Source organism: Lontra canadensis, unplaced genomic scaffold, assembly GCF_010015895.1.
Source record: "Lontra canadensis isolate GAN:19392208 unplaced genomic scaffold, GSC_riverotter_1.0 scaffold3, whole genome shotgun sequence".
Taxonomy (NCBI): domain Eukaryota; kingdom Metazoa; phylum Chordata; class Mammalia; order Carnivora; family Mustelidae; genus Lontra; species Lontra canadensis.
In genome coordinates, this window is record NW_022630997.1 from 30,178,343 (window position 1) to 30,197,273 (window position 18,931).

The following is an 18,931-nucleotide window of genomic DNA, read 5'->3' on the forward strand; positions in this document are numbered from 1 at the left end:
ATTCCAGCAAAGATGTCAAAATGACAAAGCAAGGCATGAGAATCACTATGCCGCTTTCCCTGCCAGCCCAAACCCATGGGTCACCTCACTGTCCCAGGTGTATCCCAAAGGCCCCCGAAACACCTGCCCTAACATCTACCCTAACACACCTTCCACTGTATTCCTACCCTAGTGCCTATAAATTCTTCAGCTTCTGCTGAGCTCCAAACCCACATCCAACTGGGCGCTGAGCATCGGCCCCTGAACTCATGCTCCTGAAATGTCAAATACACATAATTCAAACCACTGCCTTCCTCCCAGATCTGTGTATCTTGTCTCTGTGAATGGTTCTACCAAGCACCCAGGTGCCCTAGTGAGAAATTCCAAGGGTGATTCTCTGGGTTCCCCTCTCCCTCAACTTCCTTACCCCATCAACTGTTACCTCTCTGATTCTACCCTTGCATGCTTCATGCTTCTCGAACCTTGTGCAGGTATCTAAGTTTTAATCATAAAATTATTTCCTTTTATAAATTCCTAAGGGTGGGATTGCAAGTTACAAGAACATGCTATTTATTTATTTATTTATTCATTTATTTATTTTACTGCTTTGATGCAGATTACTAACTCATTCCCCAGAAAAAGTTTACCTGATTAGCCTCTCCAGGGGCTCCATGGGAGGGGACTAGTTTCTCTAAGTGCATGGGGCACTGTCATGCTTTTTCATCTTAAATGAGAAAGCTTATAGAAGAAAAAAAATCTCCTCTCAATCGCAGTCTTTTGATTACCAAAATAGATGAACATTTTTTATGCTTCTTGAAGTGCCTGTTTTTACCCTCAGCCTATTATTCTATCAGGGTTTTCACTATTTTCTTATTTGTTTTAAAAAGCTCTTTACATACCAAAAAATGTTAACACTTGGTCCATAATACTATCATGATTTTTTCAAATTTGTCATTTTTTCCTTTTAATTTGGTATTATTTGGTTTCACTGTACAGAAACCTGAAATTCACATGAAATGAAATTTCTCCATCTATTCCTTGGTTTTCTAGCTTAGGTCCAGGCTCGGGAAATTCTTTTGAGTCCAAGTGGTTGTGGTCCCTTTTAATCTCCTATTTCTTTTCTTTTTCTTTTTTTTTAATTCTTTAAGATTCTTTCTTCTCTGTTTCTTCTCTAGTTCTATCCTATCTGGTCCTCTTTTCACCTTGAACTTTTTCTTTTATTGTTTAGGATACTATTTAATAGAAGTCATTAATTTTAAAATTCCACTTAGGATGCCCTAAGAATTCAGAATTTCAGAATTCCCTCCCAATCTGCTTTTCATTAGAATCTTCTCCCTTTGTTCTCCTGTTCATCACAGGTAAAGTTTACTAGTCCCAGGATGAGGAGAGCTCTCTCCAGACCAACAGTCAGAGTGGAGTGACTCTTCTTGGCACAGGACTTGAGTTCCTGGCAACTCCCTCTTTCCAGTTTCCTGGCAATTAGTGGCCTCCACAAAATAGAGTTTTGCTAGACTGCTGTCCACTGCTCCTACTCACCAGCCATATTAAATTATATTCCTGCCCAAAGATGTGACTGAGTTCTTTAAACCTGAGAGCCTCCTTCTAGAAAAGGTGAGAAAAGCATCAAAATTCCAGAGGGAAATGTGTTTCCTTGCTGTAGATACCATATTTCTTAAAGAGTAAAAACCTTTTAAAAAAGTTCTCTGTGGAGCATAACAAATAGCATGGAGGACATGGGGAGATGGAGAGGAGAAGGGAGTTGGGGGAAACTGGAGGGGGAGATGAACCATGACAGACTATGGACTCTGAAAAACAATCTGAGGGTTTTGAAGGGGCGGGGGGGGTGGGAGGTTGGGGGAACCAGGTGGTGGGTATTATGGAGGGCACGTATTGCACGGAGCACTGGGTGTGGTGCATAAACAATGAATTCTGTGATGCTGAAAATAAATAAATAAATAAATAAATAAATAAGACATGTTCTCTGTATTAAAAGATGCTAGGTACAAAGGAAACAAGCCATGGATTGGTAAAAAGATATCTGGAATGCATATAACAGACAAACGAATAGCATCCAGATTCCCACAAATTAATTTTTAAAAAACTCTGATTTTCTTAAAACAGGCAAATGAAACAAGTAACTTATAAAAGATACAATAAATAACAAATTAGGAAAATAATCAGGAAATAATAGTAAGTAAAATGCAAATCAAAAGCACAATGAGACAGTCACATATTTCCAGCTGGAAAAAATGTGAAGCCTGACAATACTAAATGTGGGAAAGGACCAGGAAACCCCCATGATCTACTGACGGAGCACAATGTGCATAAAATCCCTTTGAAGAGTATTTCATCCAATCCAATAAAGTTATAGGGGGACACATCCTATGACCCAGCAATTCCTTTCTAGGCATATTCCCTGTAGAAATGCCAGCATGTGTACACAAGGAGACAGGAACACAAACTACTATGCACCGTGTCTGTGACTGTGACATTTTGGAAGAACTCGGTGTTCATCAACAGAACAATGAATGAATAACCTGTGGCATACTTATGTAAGGATACGATATAGAATTGAAAAAGAAATAGAGTGACATGAATCAATATGGGTAAATGCAGAAATAGAATGTTGGGTGCAAAAAGCAAGTTGTAAAAATTATAGTACAGTCTTGAGTCTAGAAAAACCTGTGAGTCTACCTATAAAATTCATAATAATATCACTTATGATTATTAAAACATATCCATATTATTGTATAACATGGCTACATATTGGATATATATATTTGGATATACATAATACACGTTATATCCATATAATATGTTCAGGGAACATATATATACATATATATTCCCCCACAGGGAATGATAACTCAGCAGGATGGGTGTTTGCACCACAGGAGGGCAGAAGGGGAATGAGCTCTAGCAGGCATGCACAAGAGACTTCAGTTTATCTGAAATATTTTATTTTTTTTATATGGGTGGTGGGTATGGGAATATTTATTTTGTTTTGAACAAAACTTTGTACCTGAAATACTTCTTTTATTGTCTGCGCTATAAATGGACAGAATTGTCCCTTTCCTTTGTAAATAAGAAAGCAGTTCATCAGAACTTTGCTGAAATTACAGACATGCTAGGGGCGCCTGGGTGGCTCAGTCAGTTGGGTGTCTGCCTTAGGCTCAGGTCATGATCCCGGGATCCTGGGATTGAGCCCCACGTTGGGCTCTCTGCTCCACCAGGAGCCTGGCTCTCCCTCCCCCTCTCCCTCCTCCTCCATATGCTCTCATGCTCACTCGCTCTCAAGCTCTCACTCAAATAAATAAATAAATTATTTTTTAAAAAGCCACTACAGACATGCTAGGTGAGTGTTAGATGCTGTAGTAGACTTTCAACGAATACTCGATAAGTAAACACATGATGATGAAATCCACAACACGCAGATTGAGGGCTGAACGTATTGCTTGTTGGGTCTGTGCCAATCACTGGACCAAGCCCTTACGTGCATTCCTTCCATTAATTCTACGACAACCCTTTGAGATCAGTATTGTTACGATTATTCCCACTTTACAGAAACGAAGGCTGAGGCAGGAGAGTAAGCCCAGAGAAGCAGGCAAGCAGCAGAATGAAGAGCTGAGTTATCTTCACTCATAGTCATGCAGCATGTGCATAGCTAAGAAATTTATGGCTGCCTTCTGGAAAGCGGCTATCACCTGGAAAGAAAGCATCAGTCCTTTCGGCTGGGAATTTCTGGTAAGATTATTTCCTCCCCAGGACTAAGAACTGTGCTATGATATCTTCCTAACAAATTCCTGTGCCTCCTCCCTGCACTGGCAAACCCCTCAAAGACCAATTTGCAGGCAGTTGACTCAGAAGCATCTAGATCGTCTTCAACCAGTGGGACTCCTACAGGCACTCTACAATAAAGTAAATTGGGCCACTGTGAGCTGAACAGTAATTGTATGCTCAGCCAGATTCTCCCAAGGCTCACACTCCTTCCTGGGACCGCGATGGGCACTTCTGGAGGCCACGTTAACTCTTTCAGGCCACTGGGGTGCTGTTTGATGCGCAGAGGCAATCATTTACTGAATGGTACCGTGGAGACCCCCGAAGAGTTAAGGCAGCTTCCAAAAGGACCTAATTTTTTCCCCAAACTGGGACTTGCATGCTGGGAGAATATTGCTCAATATTTTTTTTAAATTTTATTTACTCGCATTATCTCAGCTGTGTCTCATGGCTGTCTCTCCCATGGAAGAAAGAGAAAGAAAATGATACTGTGGCCTCCAAAGGACAATGAGGAAAGACAAAAGCTCTTGAGGGGTTGGGAGAAAACCCCAGCTTTTGAATGACAGAACCCGGCTGGTTTTCAAGGCTGGCTGCAATGTTATTATTTCTTCATTACCACTGAGTTTGGTGATTTGGTCTTTAAGTGAGCTCAACACATTTCAGAGACTTTATGCAAATTTTCCCTGCTAGTGTGACAGAGTTGTCCCTCTCCACTGTAAATTTAAAAAGTGATGCATCAAAACTTTGGTGGCAGAAAAAAAAATGTTTCTCCGAGATGGGAAGAAGCCGCATTGCAGGTCCCACTCTGAGGCTGGGTAGATCAGGGATGGACAAAGAAGGGTATTTACCTTCATTGCCCCCTTGGGACACTTCACTTGGGAATAATTATTGCTCATCCTTATTATTATATCTAACGTTATTTCTCTCTCCTCCACTGTCAGTTGGGTCCACGCATGGTTTCCATGAGAATGATTGTCCACACTGGGTGGCATGAACTCTACACCACTGGAAGGGCTATTGGACTCAGAGGACCTGTGCTCCCCTGTGTGTCTGCACACATGCACACAGACACGCACACAAACACATTCACTGCCCAGGTGCGATCGAGTTAAATCCAATCCCTCCACACTAGAAAATGGATGATTCCCCCGCCATGTTACCCACTGTTCTGGCTATAAATCATTCTACAACAAACCACCCCCAAATTGAGGGGCTTATTTTTCTCATGGGTCTGCAATTTGATCAGGGCTCAGCAGGGACAACTATTCTCTGCGTCACTCAGCTGGGGCAACTGATAGGGCTAGAGATCCACCTGCTAGATGCCACACCCGAGTGGCTGGTAAGTCAGTGCTGGCCGTCAGCAGCAAGGCTAAGGGCTTCAGTTCCCTTACATGTAGGCTTTTACTCAGGGCTGCTGAGACTCCCTCACAGCATGGCAGCAGAGTTCTAAGAGTGACAGGAAGTTACAAGTGATGGGGAGAAAAACCTGCGAGTCTCCTGAAGCCTAGACCTGCAAGTCTCACTTCTGCCCTATTCCATTGGCCAAGTCATCACAAATCCATCCAGATCCCAGAGGAGGGGATGTGGATGCCACCTCTCGAAGGGAGCAGTGTGGACCCATTCTCAGCTTCTATAATCTACCACATCCACAGAGCTCCCCTTGTCCCCACTGGTCCCACCCCCCAGGTCGTCTGTCCCAGACAGTGAGGAATTTTACACTCATTGACAGGGGTTCCCTGTCTCTCTGCCTGTTTTCTCTCCAAGTACACATTCCAAGAACACATTCCAACAACTACATCTACAGCTCTAGCTTTCCCCATGTCTATTATAACCAAATATCTCTAAGCAATGTGAGGTCCCACAGCACTTCCTTTCCCCCTCAAAACAAACTCAACCAAGGGCCAGCAGATCTTCCCAGGCTTGCTAGAGGAAGGCCTACTTCTCTTGATGTGAGAGACTATGATAGGAAGGGTTCTAGAAAGACCGAAGCCCAAGGCTTGTGGCATGGACACAATAGTCACTTGAGTCCTTCCTGGAAACACTGTTCTGCACACTGAGAAGTCATCAACTCCATGCTGCTTCCTGTGTGAGGCTCTAAAACCTCATTTTCATCTGCAACATCCTGGAGCTATCCAAACACCACATGTAGAGGGCATGACATTCTTTTTGTACCCATTCGGTACTAGCCAGGCAAAGCCATATGTCCAGGGAGTCATGGGACAGGGAAGGAAGTCAAATGTGCTCCGTTCTATGAACCCCAGTGCTGCCCAAGTGAGGGAGCCCAGGGGCTAATGACACAGGTCTGGGCATATTGTCCCTGTTGAGTTCTGCTCCTCAAGAACAACGAAGTGACCCCAGCCAAGTTATGCAACGTCTCTAAACCTCTCTTCCCTCATTTGCAAGGCTGGGATAAAAATGACCCCCACCTCACGGGGTTATTATGAAGGCTTATCAACATTAAACAAAATGCCTGGTTTAGGTAGTTAGAGCTTGGTGAATATTATTAGCTATTCTCAGTGAAAGTGCCCACCTCTCTTGGCTAAGAACTCCTCCTTGATCTCTGGAGAGGATCGATGGAGCCTCGTGGGGGAGGAGAGACTGTAGCTCTGGATGAGAACTTCCTTTCTGACTCATCCTCCCAGAGCAGTTCCTCATTGGTGTTCCAATGCCCCAAATTCCATCAGGCTCTTCCTTACTACCAAGAGAATCACCCAAATTTTGCATGGGTTCACTTTTCAACAGCCCTGTAGATGCTTCTCCACTCAGGAGGCAATGGGGCTGGGATTTGCTACAGAACCAACCAAACCCATTCTTGTGCTTGCCTAGCAGTTAATGCAGAGTTAGGGAAAACACGATCCTCTGTTGTGGATTTGGAGGAATCAAATTGGAGAGAAAGCCGAAGAGGCCAGAGGGAAGTTTTTTTTGGGAAGAAGATGGGAAAGAAGCAGTTCTGAGGGAGTCTGGCACACCAAACAGTCCCTGTTCCAAATCTCAAGACTCACTAGGTGGAGGCAGGTGGCGGCCACTGAGATGGGGCACTCACTGCTGTCAACCCTCCCCCGAGCTCCGGGCTGCCCCTTCCATACCACCTCTGACTGACACAGGGCCTGGGCAAGGCAGGCAAAAAAGCCCCCAATCCAGGGACACAGCCTTTTCCAAGCAGGGGGGGTGGTGATTCAAAAATCCCTTGTGTGCATTATCTTAAAACAAAGAATATTCCAGATCATCCTAATTTTCCTTGGCCCTAAAGTGAAAAGAGTCAGGTATAGAGAATTGAGCTCCATCAACCAAAGCAGTCCAAGACTCCTTTAGAGCCCTCAGTTGTCTCAGAGCCCAGTAGGGGCATGGCTGCCAGGATAACCAGTGCATGACTAAGGCTTCGGCGTAACTTTTTATTTTGATTTTTTTAAAATATTTTATTTATTTATTTATTTATTTGAGAGAGAGAGAGCAAGAGCATGCACAAGTGTGAGGGACAGAGAGAGAAGGAGAGAGATCCTCAAGCATACTCCATGCTGAATGTAGAGCCAGACAGGGGCCTCGATCTCATGACCCCGAGATCATGACCTGAGCCAAACCCAAGAGTCGGACCCTTAATCAACTGAGCCACCCAGGCACCCTTTTGGCATGACTTTTTAAATCCTTGTATTTCCAAGGGGGTTCTTTATAGATGATCTTGAAGAACATTGTTCTGTGATTATAAAATTCAGAACAGAGTAGTTTCAAGCTTGACTTCTTATGCGAGGACCTGTATTCTAGTGAGTGTTCTCAGTCTTCATCTACACTTCAGCTTTTATCTACGCTATACTCAAAAAAATAATAATAACAATAACCCTCTAACCTTCTCCATGTTCCCCTTCCATTATACCAACCCTTAATTAAGAAGCCTAAGTGCTGTCACTCTGGTGGGGTTTTCTTAGTTAGAACTTAACAGAAACAACAACAGGTTTGTAGACATGTAGGACTTAATAAAAAAAAAAATAGAGATTTTAAGCAATGATAAAAAGCCTGGAATATTCTACTCCTGCAGGGTTCATCAGAGGTGAGCTCCAGGGACCCAAAACGTATAGATTGTGTCAACAGTTTGGACACTACTGGAAATGGGATCTCAAACTACACACACACAGTTAGTATCCTGGTGGCTGGTGGAAAGGTAATGAGAACTACGTCTGCTCTCCATGTGCTGTGAACTTTACAATCATTATCTCCTCTTACCCTCACAGACTCCCAGCAATCTGTTACTGATGCCACTTTACAGACAAGGAGACTGAGGTTCATTAATATTTAATAATTTGTTCAAGGATGCACAGCTAATTAGCAATAGAGCCAGGACTTGACACCAGCTCTATTTGACGCGAAAACCCATATGTTCAACAATAGGGTCATTATGCCTCTAGTGACAAGAGCAGAGCTTGGGAAACATGGGCCACTACCAAAATTCAGTAATAAAAACTGCTTGTGCGTGTGAGGTCACAAGCTCAAATCCCTTCAGGTCAGGCAACAGAAATGAGTAATGTGGGTTGGGTGAAAGATATTAGGGAATGGTGGACTGGGGCAAACTGAGAAACAGAGACCATCTTCTGTCTAAAAGGGGTGCCCCTAACCATCTCCATCCAATTGTCAGTATTACATCTACCAAAATTTTCAAGAGAAACTGGAAATCTGATTTTCACGCGAAAACTTTCCATTTTGAAAAAAAAATGGCCACAAAGTCCTTTGTTAACCCCTTCAAGAAAACAAGACACATTCTGGGTGCTACTTAGTATCCTCTACTCTGGACTAAACTCTCCATGGTGTAAAACCTCTGTCCGTCTTCTCAACTATCATAGCCGAGCTCAGGGTATAAGAGTTTATGTGTGCAACACATGAATGAATTCTTAAATCAACAGTCTAGACAGAGGTGAAGAAGGACCAAGCTCTGTCTCATCATGAATGAGAGCCCTTTCAACAGAGCCATGGCTGACCAGATGGGTGGCAAAGAGACCATGCAATGGCCGAGCCCACACACCTATGGGGCAGCAAATTTTGGTGGAGGACAGGAGGTTGCTCACATTTTTCCTTCCATAAGGCAAAGGTGACCTGAGAACTGGAGGAGACTAAACCACCCTCCAGAAGCTAGGGTTGCTGGGGCAAGGAGGGCTAGGAATGAGAAACCTTAGCTCTCTCTCTTAACGTAGTTTTACTTTTCCCGTACATTCTTTATGTGCCAGTTATCCAATCTGCGAAATGGAATGGATGGGGTATACAAGTCCAAAAGATGGAGGAAAATAATGAATTCATGGGCAGTAAGTTACTTGGCAAAATTCTTTACAGAAGGACATGCCTAAGTACTCAGTGCATCCTAGAAATATGATCCCAAGAAGATTCCAATTCATCTTTAGAAATCCTTAAATATTTCTGGTTAATAAGTTAGATGAAACAAATCAACAAGGGAGTTTCCCAATGAAAATGTGGCAAGGTCTCCATCTGTCTTAGCCTAGTTTCAAATGTGAAAAGTATCTCATATTCTTTGTGCTTTGAATGTAGCTCTATATTTTTTAAATAATAACCCAAAATCAATAGTCAAGCAAAAACTAAGCCCTCATAAAAAGATGTGTCTCCAACTCTGCCACTAAACTTCAACATATTCAACTATAAAGCAGACCTCATTGGCAGGACCTTTGTTCTGAGACAACAAAAGGAATCCTTTGTACCCAAACCATCACCAGCTGCCACTGGCCAGAATGGCAGCTCTGTGGACAGGCTGCCCTTCTCTCCCATGCCAGTGGCTGGGTTCTCCCTGTCCTCACTGTTGGCATTGCTGGTGTTTGAGGTTACCTGCTATCCTGGCAACCCAGAACACACCTTCCTTCCCTAGCTCCAGAGGGGCTGGTCTTTCTCTGGCTCCACATTAGGATGGTGGTTGAACAATATAATTTTTTTTTAACTAAGGAGACAATATTACTCAAGAGCCAACTGTCCTTTCCAACTCTTCCTCATCCTGGAGATGAGCCTTGCTTGCCATCTTTATTAAATAGCACAACATTCCCCTCTAAGAAACCCAACAGGGACCACTTGTGATGATATTAAAACCACCAACTCCAGCTTCCAATCATCGCAGAAGTGTCCCCAGAGCACTGTATCATCTACTTACAGTTTCAAAAATAAGAATACCGACCTTCAGGAACAGCGGAAGGAGATCCAACAGGCTCTGCTGATGTTCAGCCAGGCTCCCATGAGCCAACTTCTGGTATTCTAGAAATTTCCTTTCTAGCATCTCCCAGAGAGCAGTGGGACCAGGAGATTGCCCTCCATGTGGGAAGTCAGGCTGAGCAACATCAGGCTGGCCTTCATTTTTAGAACCTGGATACTCAGCTCCGTCTTCAGCCCTTGAAACTTCTTCTGCCTCCATGCCTTAGCAAAGCAGATCTGAATTCAGAACAAAAAACAAAAATGTCAAGTCCTGTCAAGCACTTCCTAATGAAGCTGTGTGTGGGACAAGGTACTGTACTCACCCAGTTCAGTTCCTATTGAAGATGGTTCCGCTAAGAATCTGAAACTGAACTGACGAAAATAGGAAGACTTTTTTTTTTTAAAGAGATTCTGACTTAGATGTGACTTACAGTGGCAATCTGACATGTGCCTGGCACTGTGCTGGGCTCTTTACACAGACTCAGGAGACAAGTGGGTATTTTTATTTTCACTATATAAAAAAAGGAATGTGGCTGGGCCGAAGGCATATCAGCAGCTAGACATCCAGTTGAAGGGCAAACCTTTAACACCAAAGCTTGTTTTTTGTTGTTGTTTGGTTTGGTTTTGTTTATTACCTGCTGCTGTTCCTCCTCTAAAAGGCCGAGTAAGTAGAAGGGATATGTACAACTGTCACCAACATTTTTTTTTTAAAGATTTATTTATTTATTTATTTGACAGACCACAAGTAGGCAGAGAGGCAGGCAGAGAGAGAGAGAGGAGGAAGCAGGCTCCCTGCTGAGCAGAGAGCCCAATGCGGGAATCGATCCCAGGATCCTGGGATCATGACCTGAGCTGAAGGCAGAGGCTTTAACCCACTAAGCCACCCAGGCACCCCTGTCACCAACATTTGTACAGGCCTATAATTTTATATCTTCAGTGGTAACTTCCTTCTACTGCATGAGTCTGAAAGAATATAGGTTCTTTACTCTCAGCATTATTTGGTTCACATTCCATATTGTTAGAGCTTTGTCCTCAAAAGGACTCTTCAATTACCCCCCCACCCCATGCTAACTTAAAAGAGTTCCTTTTTTAACACACACAGGGATGATGTGCACAAGCTGCAGATCTTGGGTCAGTAGGCATGCGGACAAGAATTTATGTGGTAAAAATAGCCAAAGACCAATTTGCCAAAAGGGTGATCTCAAGAAGATGCCTTTATTTGTGTCCTTGACTCTTCAACTGCCCTTGTCTTTAGTTGTGTCATGACTCAGTCACAGGACAACAAAGATTTGTTCGTTGCATGTCAGGAGTATAGGAAACTCCACATGGTGCCCAGAACGTTCAGGCTTCCTGCAAAAAGCCCTCCCTGACCACAATGTCACCCTGTAGGAGTCCTTTCTGGAATCTGGCCGGTGACCAACAACCACCAATCATGGGGTAGGAACCAGAGGGATGGGCACAAAAAGATGGATCCACCAGTGTTCTGCTCTGGGCTACAGCAGCTCGGGGTGTAGTCATGCTTTATCTTTTAGCCCAGCACACACCCCCTGCAGGCTAGAATGGGAATGGATGAAAGGTCATAGGGCCAGATGCACCACCCCTCTTTGAAACATTCTCACCCTTTACGTACACAACTCCCTGAGTCCCTAGCGCTTCTTCCAATACACATGCTTATTACTCTCAAACTTCATTTTCTTATTACAAAAGCCATGTAAGTTCAGTCTCAAAACAGGAAAGGAACCAAGTATCAGGAAGACAATCAAGTAGTAAAGAAAAAAACAAACCAGCCTGGAAAATTCCCTGAGCAGACAGAACCAGTTTAGTCATACAAGCAAAGCTTAATTTAACTTATTTTGCAAAACTAACTTGACCTCAGTTGTTTCTTGCTTACATATCTGGAAATAAGAAGCAAAACTTAAACTGTTTTCCAAGTTTGATAGGAGGCAACCACTGACCAACTGCCAGTCGTTGAAGAAAATTCTAACATTATAACCTCTCGCTGTGAAGAATAAAATCACTGCTTTCTCACTATATAAGCTGCTTTATAACAATATACCCCTGAGCCTCATTCCATGTCTTGGGTTGAGTGTTCCCACTTCACAAGCTGTCTTTTTTGGTGTGTACACGATCAATTTTCACTAATTACTATTTCAGTGATGTATTGGTTTTACTTTGGCTGTTTCTGAGCCTTTGACACTATTTGCCTGTACCCAGAAAAAGGACTGTTGGTATTCTAGCTCTTATCTATGTATACATTGTTTAATAAAAAAAAATCCTCCTCATATTGTTGAAGCAAACTTTGTATTTATACTTTTGCTTTTGATGGTTGGCTGGGGCTTGGTGGGAGTTCGATTTCCTTTGTTGGGTTGACCCTCAGGAGCAGGTGGTGGGATGGCTCACATCCTGGCAGTCTTCCCTGACCTGGACCAGGTTCCTGACTGGCTTTGTTGGTTTATTTACTTATTCCTTGGCCCTCCATTCCCCACTTGCATTTCCTTCTTCGCCACCCTGCCCTGCCAGCTCCACCTGCTTCACAACATGGGTTCTTATAAAACATGGCACAGGTGACACGATTTCTGAAGACAGGCATTATGAGTTCCCCGAATGACCTTCTGCATCTTTTCTGCAGCTCACTTTTTCATCAGCATATGCCTTCAGACCGACCCTTGTGGGGCTCTGTGCTTGTCAACTTCATTCCTTCTAACTGCTGCCCCATGTTACAAAGTGGGTATCACATGCCTATTTGACTTGTTCACTCCGCAGCCATGGCCAGATTGTCCGCGACTTCCTATGCTGCATTCAATTTTGTCCTGCACATTCTATGCAGGTCCCTTCATGGGGCTGCATGGGACTGGCTCCGGGTATGGACTTGGGAGCAGGAGTGCTGAGTCAAGGTTTTATGCCTGCTTACATCAACAAAGTACCACCAACTGAGATGTTTCCAGAAAGCTGGCACCGGACCACACTTTGCCCACAGGCTCCTCTACCACCTCACCAATTACCCAGCTCTCTAATGCCTGCCGATCTGATTGAAGTAAAGTGATCCCTCATTGTCATTTTAATTTGCATTTCTCTAATGAGCCTGAGCAGCACAGATGCCTCTTAGCTATTGGCACTTCTTTTTCTGGGAACTGACTATTCATAACCTTTGCTGATTTTTCCTCGCCTGTCTTTTGCTTATTGCTTTGAAGAAGTATATTCTAGAAACTTGTCCCTCGTTGGTTTTAAAAATCAAAAATACCTTCTCTCAACCCATTTTTCTAAAAAATTAGTTCATAACATTTTTTTTGTCACAAAAACAGATCATGAATACTTTCCATGTTGTAGATCCTTTACATCTTCATTTTGAATGACTGATGGTGACCATAGGGCCATGTTGATCATCATTCATTTAATTAATCTCCTACACATAGGCACTTAAGTAGTTTCAAATTACTCACGACTATAAATAATACTTCAATGATAGGCCTTATGTCTAAGTCTTTGCATATATCCGTGATTAAATAATAGATTGTAATACATTCTTAAATCCCTACAAGGGAAATAGCTGAATCTTGACACATATTTCCAAACTGCTTCTCCTTAAACACTGCATCAATGCATAGTACTCTGACCAAGAATGCACAAGAGTTCACACTTTCTTATTTATTGTTTTTTAATTCTTGCTCGCTTGGTAGGTTAAAAAGCAATGGCATCTCTGTTGGCATCCCGCCATGTATCTTGCTATACCGTGTTTCTGTCTGTCTGCTGCTCAGTCTCCTTCAGGGATCCCTGCAGTGGTTTTCTGGAGTCAGATGGCAAGTGTTCTCATTTCATGAGCTCCCTGTAGGAGATCTCCTACTCCCCTGAGAGCCACATATCCACTGAATGTTAGCTCTGTGAAGGAAGGCACTGCATCTGTGTCAGTGGTTGGCACTACATAGACATTCAACAAAATGTTACTATATAAATGGATGAATGAATGAATGAACTCATACACTGATGGCACCCAAACCTCTCTCTGCAGTCCAGACCCCTCCTCTAAACATGTTCTCTTTCCTCACTTCAAGATCTCTACTTGGATTTCCCCTAGACTCTGACAATCCCTATATCCCAACCAAACCACCATCTCCATCACCAACAGAACCAGTCCCGGGTCCAGCACACACAACCCAATCCGCAGAATGACTATTAAAGCCAAGCTAAGTGGTGCCTCCAGCACATAAAAGTCATTTTGTAACCACCCCTACAGGTACAACTAAGAGTTCCATTCAATAACACCCCTCTGGGGGCTTGCCGCCATGCCACATTTTAAGATCAAGCCGGTGAGAACATAAGGTGAAATGTGGTCCTGGGGAAAGTGGCTGGATATTCAGTGGAGATATCAGAAACCACTTCAGATTTCCTCTGAAATTAAGAAGCTGTATTTACTGAAGTGAAACATTTGAATCACATTCTCTTGAAGAGAGACGTTTTCAAAACAAGAATTTCTAACAAATGGGGATCCATGAAATCCCAGGGAGAAGTTGTCTGACTCAATTGTCAGACTGTGCCCATCCCCCACCCTGGTTCTGCCCATCCCCCTAGACCTACTTTATTTGTAAGAGGAAGGTAACAGGGAGCAACTAACCTCTCAGGGCTATGTGACAAATGGCAAGAAGAAATCATTCTAATCCACTTCATTATCAAAAGTGCCTTCTTACCTCTGTGAGAAGGTGCTAACACTTTCATATTCTGGGCAAAATGGAGTAAGTCGGGAGTAGGGTCACTGGGATAGGGCTGGGTTTGGGGTGAGGCAAGTTAAGACACCTCAGGCACAAGACGTAAGGGGACCCCCCAAAAAAATCTCAGTAGCCAAGATAAATAACGTTTTAATGCAGTGTCCATGAAAATCAAAATTAATGCCAAAAAATCCATGATGAGCGAACATCAAAGTTTCAAAAAGAGACAGAGTCTCACCCAAAAGATGCCTGACCCCACCCACTGGCCTCCCCTGATGAGAATGGGGAATGAGGGCATTTTGTCACAAAAATCAACAAGTTGGGGCACCTGGGTGGCTCAGTGGGTTAAGCCTCTGCCTTTGGCTTGGATCATGATCCCAGGGTCCTGGGATCGAGCCCCGCATCGGGCTCTCTGCTTGGCGGGGAGCCTGTTTCTCCTTCTCTCTCTGCCTGCTGCTTTGTCTACTTGTGATCGCTCGCTCTCTCTCTCTCTCAATCTGTGTCAAATAAAAAAAAATAAAATATTTTTAAAAAAATCACCAAATTGGGACGCCTGGGTGGCTCAGTTGGTTAAGCGGCTGCCTTCGGCTCAGGTCATGATCCCAGCGTCCTGGGATCGAGTCCCACATCGGGCTCCTTGCTTGGCGGGGAGCCTGCTTCTCCCTCTGCCTCTGCCTGCCTCTCTGTCTGCCTGTGCTTGCTCACTCTCTCTCCCTCTGTCTCTGGCAAATAAATAAATAAAATCTTTAAAAAAAAAAAAAAAAAATCACCAAATTGACCAAACACCACTGCAAGACCCAAACTTCCATAGACTCGACCCTAATACACACACCATAGCAGTCACGAGCAGAGACCCCAGAACGAGGCCTCTCCAGCTTGAATCAACGGGCTTAGAACAAGTAGACGAAACATCTCGTGCCTGTGTCCTCATTTATAAAATGAGATTATAACAGGACCCCTCACAGGGGTCCGGGATTAAGCTAGTGTTTGGCACATGTCACCATTAAGACGGAGGGAATGGACGATCACTTGGCCCCTCTCTAAATGCCTGCGCACTTCATGTCATCTTCCTACCCTCCAGCAATGTCAAAGGGATCAGCCTCCGTCTGCAGCTGGTACTGAGGCTCAGAGAAGGGAAGTGACCAACCCAGGGTCCCACTGTCAGTCAGCAGACAAGGCAGAGTCCATCCTGGGTCTGCAGACAGCAAAGCACACCGGAGGCTAAGCTCAAACAAGGGCTGGTGTGGGACCCTAGGTAGATGGTAGGGCTTGGACTCCTGCTTGGGCGGGTAGCCTGGGTTGAGGGAAGGCATGCCTCCCTACAAACATTTCTTGGAGAGGTAGAGGTTTGCTGGGCGGAGCAGGGCTGCGGTACGGTTGGGGCGAGGTAAAGGGAAAGACGGCTTTGGCAGACCCAGAGGACTGGAAGCTGTGGGGGGTGTTCCAGGGGTCTCCAGGCCCCCTCTCTGCCAGTGAGCTGTTCTCCCAGTCAGGCTCAGGACATGTCACACACAGCACAGTTTAGTCATGGTTCCTCACACAGCCAACCAGGCAGGCCAGAGGTCTTGCTTTCCTGCAACCTGCATGAGGCAGCAAGAGAGAGGCACGGGGCAAGAAGCTGGCCACTCCTGTTGCCTTCAAACGGAGGGAAGCTTTGGGCTAGGACAGGAGTCACAGGGCAGGGGTTCAGTCCCAGCTGGGCTACTGCGATGCCTTCACCAAGTTATTCCCCCTCTCCGACGCTAGCTTTCTCCTCATTGAAATGGTCTTGGTGATCTCAGTTCTCCCCTCTGGCCTTTACGCACTGACCACAGAAGAGACGTGGGACATGAGTCCATGTGGACGCACTGGAGAGGTGCCTGAGTGGGCTGAGAGCTGGGGCTGTGCATGGTGGGCCGGTGCAGAGGAGGAGTTCCCTGTCCATGCCTGTGTGCAGGGAACCAGAGGCGGATCTACAGTGACAGCACAGGAGGGGGTTCCCAGGGAGTGCCCACGTGGGCCCCCCAAGATAGGTATCACTGCCCATCCGCGCTCCCACCTCACCTACCCTGCATAATTCCATAGCGTCATTAGAACTCTGCTTTGGGATGTATCAGAAGCACAGGGCCCAGGGCAGCCGGCTGGCGGCTGCGCGCTGGAGAGTCAGCTGGGTTGCTGATGTTTGGGCAGCTAAACCAACATTGACCGTTTCCTCCCTGACTTTGATTTGCCAACAGGTGAAACCTCAGGATATAAGACAGGATTTAGCAGCCCTCGGAGCTAAGGTGCTGGGAAGCCATTTGAGGGAAAACGGAGCAGGAAGGTGCAAGGAGCTGCTCTCTAACAGGCAGGTCACAGGGAAGACTCAGTGTCTTCCGTGGAGAAGCCCAGATTTGGTGACAAAGAGCTGTGATGGTGCCATTCAAGGTGGAATTCCTCCCCATTTCTCCTCAGCCTATGTGACTCTTCCTGCCTCTGCGCTGTGCACTCTGGGTAGAGGCAAACCTGTTTCCCTTCTACATCACAGGCAGTGGCCCCCCGGGCCCCAGAGCTGGGGGCACCTCTAAATCAGACGATACAGAGCACAACAGCAGCTCTCCACGCATGGCTATACGTGATCTGTTTTCCTTTCCCCTGGAAAGTCAGTTCCTCGTCACATGTCAGCGGATCCATACTCTCTTGCTCCTGTGTCAGCAAGGACCTGGCCTTAACCTAGAGCCCTCAGAAAGAAAAAACAAAGGCATTCTTGTTCCAAACACATAGGCAAGGTGGGGCGAGGCCTCACTTCCTCTTCCCTGCCATTTCCTGCTAACAGGAGAGCTTACAAGTTAAAAGTAAATTGAAAAGAAGAAGCTGTTGTAGAAGTTCTAGTAATATAGAAGCTCTGCTCCCTCCACAGCCTAGCATAGCTAACCAGAAGAACTGAGCCAGACAGTTGGATTGCAGAGGAAGACCGCAAGGACATACCAGGATACACCTGTTAGAATGTCTTTAAAAAAAACAAGCAAACGGGGCACCTGGGTGGCTCAGTGGGTTAAAGCCTCTGCCTTCGGCTCAGGTCATGATCCCAAGGTCCTGGGATCAAGCCCCACATGGGGCTCTCTGCTTAGTGGGGAGCCTGCTTCCTCCTCTCTCTTTCTCTCTGCCTGCCTCTCTGCCTACTTGTGATCTCTGTCTGTCAAATAAATAAATAAAATCTTTAAAAAAAAAAAAAAACAAGAAAACACAGATTGTTAACTGTTGGCAAGGATGCATCCTGGCTGATGGGAATACAAGTGGTCCAGCCACTTTGGAAAGCAGCTTGGCAGTTTTTTTTAGAAAGTTGAACATATACTCACCCAGCAGTTAGGCTCCTGGGTGTTTACCCTAGGAAAATAAAAACTTACCTTCATACAAAACCTACGTGTGAATGTTTGTAACAGGTGTATGCATAGCTGCCCAGACCTGGAAACAACCGAAATGGCCCTGAGCGGGTGAAAGAACAAACAAACTCAGGTATATCCTGACAATGGGATGTTTCTCCCCAGTAAAAAGGAACACACTACTGACCCACACCTCAACCTGATGGACCTCAAAGTCTTATAGCAAGTGACAGAAGCCAGTCTCAAAAGGCTACATACTGTGTTATCCCATTTCCTTGACACTCTGGAAAAGGCAAAATTCCAGGAACAGAAACTACATCAGGGGCATGAGCACCTGTGTGGTGTGACGTGGACAGGAGACAGCGATGTCACCGTCCCTTTGCTTCTGCCAACGCAGGCCCCCAAAGCAGAGACCTCTGAACATGGAATGCATGACCTCGTTCCCTGCCTGCCCTGCCCAGGGGCCACAAAGCCGAGGCACTCAGGATGGCCACAACCGCAACCCACCCTAGCTTCTCCACGGTCCCCCAGAGAGCCCTGTCCATACACACTCCCTCCAGCTCCCACTTCCCTCTCCTCATACCACCACATCTCACACCTCATTTGGATGCCAGGGCAAGTACCAGCTGTCCATGAAGGAACAAGATGAGAAGGGACAGAGCTTGGTCACTATGGCTGCAGGGTCTCCTCAGGGCATGAGACTTCCCACGGGGTCTGCCTCGAGCTCCTGAGAGCCAGTGTTCCCGAGAAAGCTCTGATCTCCCTCTGAGCTCAGCAGCACAGCGGAACCCTCTGCGGGACAGCCCTTCCTGAGGCCCTCAGTGTTTGCTGAGCAGACACCATGCAGCAGCTGCAACATCGGGCTGTACCTTCTTAGGGGCAGGGAGGAGCCAGATCTGGGGTGGTGGGTAAGAGAATCACCCCCTACCTGTCTCTGCAGCTGAGAACTGACCAAAAGAGGAC

General features: G+C 45.3%; 1 protein-coding gene across 4 annotated transcripts in view; it reads right to left on the minus strand.

Annotated features, from left to right (window-relative positions):
• The window catches only part of WDFY4 (WDFY family member 4), a 267,773-nt gene that overhangs the window by 237,870 nt on the left and 10,972 nt on the right, over positions 1–18,931 (minus strand). For all 4 annotated transcript variants that reach the window (XM_032837856.1, XM_032837848.1, XM_032837867.1 and 1 more), the window contains exon 2: positions 9,914–10,164. In XM_032837856.1, the coding sequence (XP_032693747.1) occupies positions 9,914–10,147 (234 nt within the window). In that variant the 5' untranslated portion in view covers positions 10,148–10,164. The remainder of the gene's footprint in view (positions 1–9,913; positions 10,165–18,931) is intronic.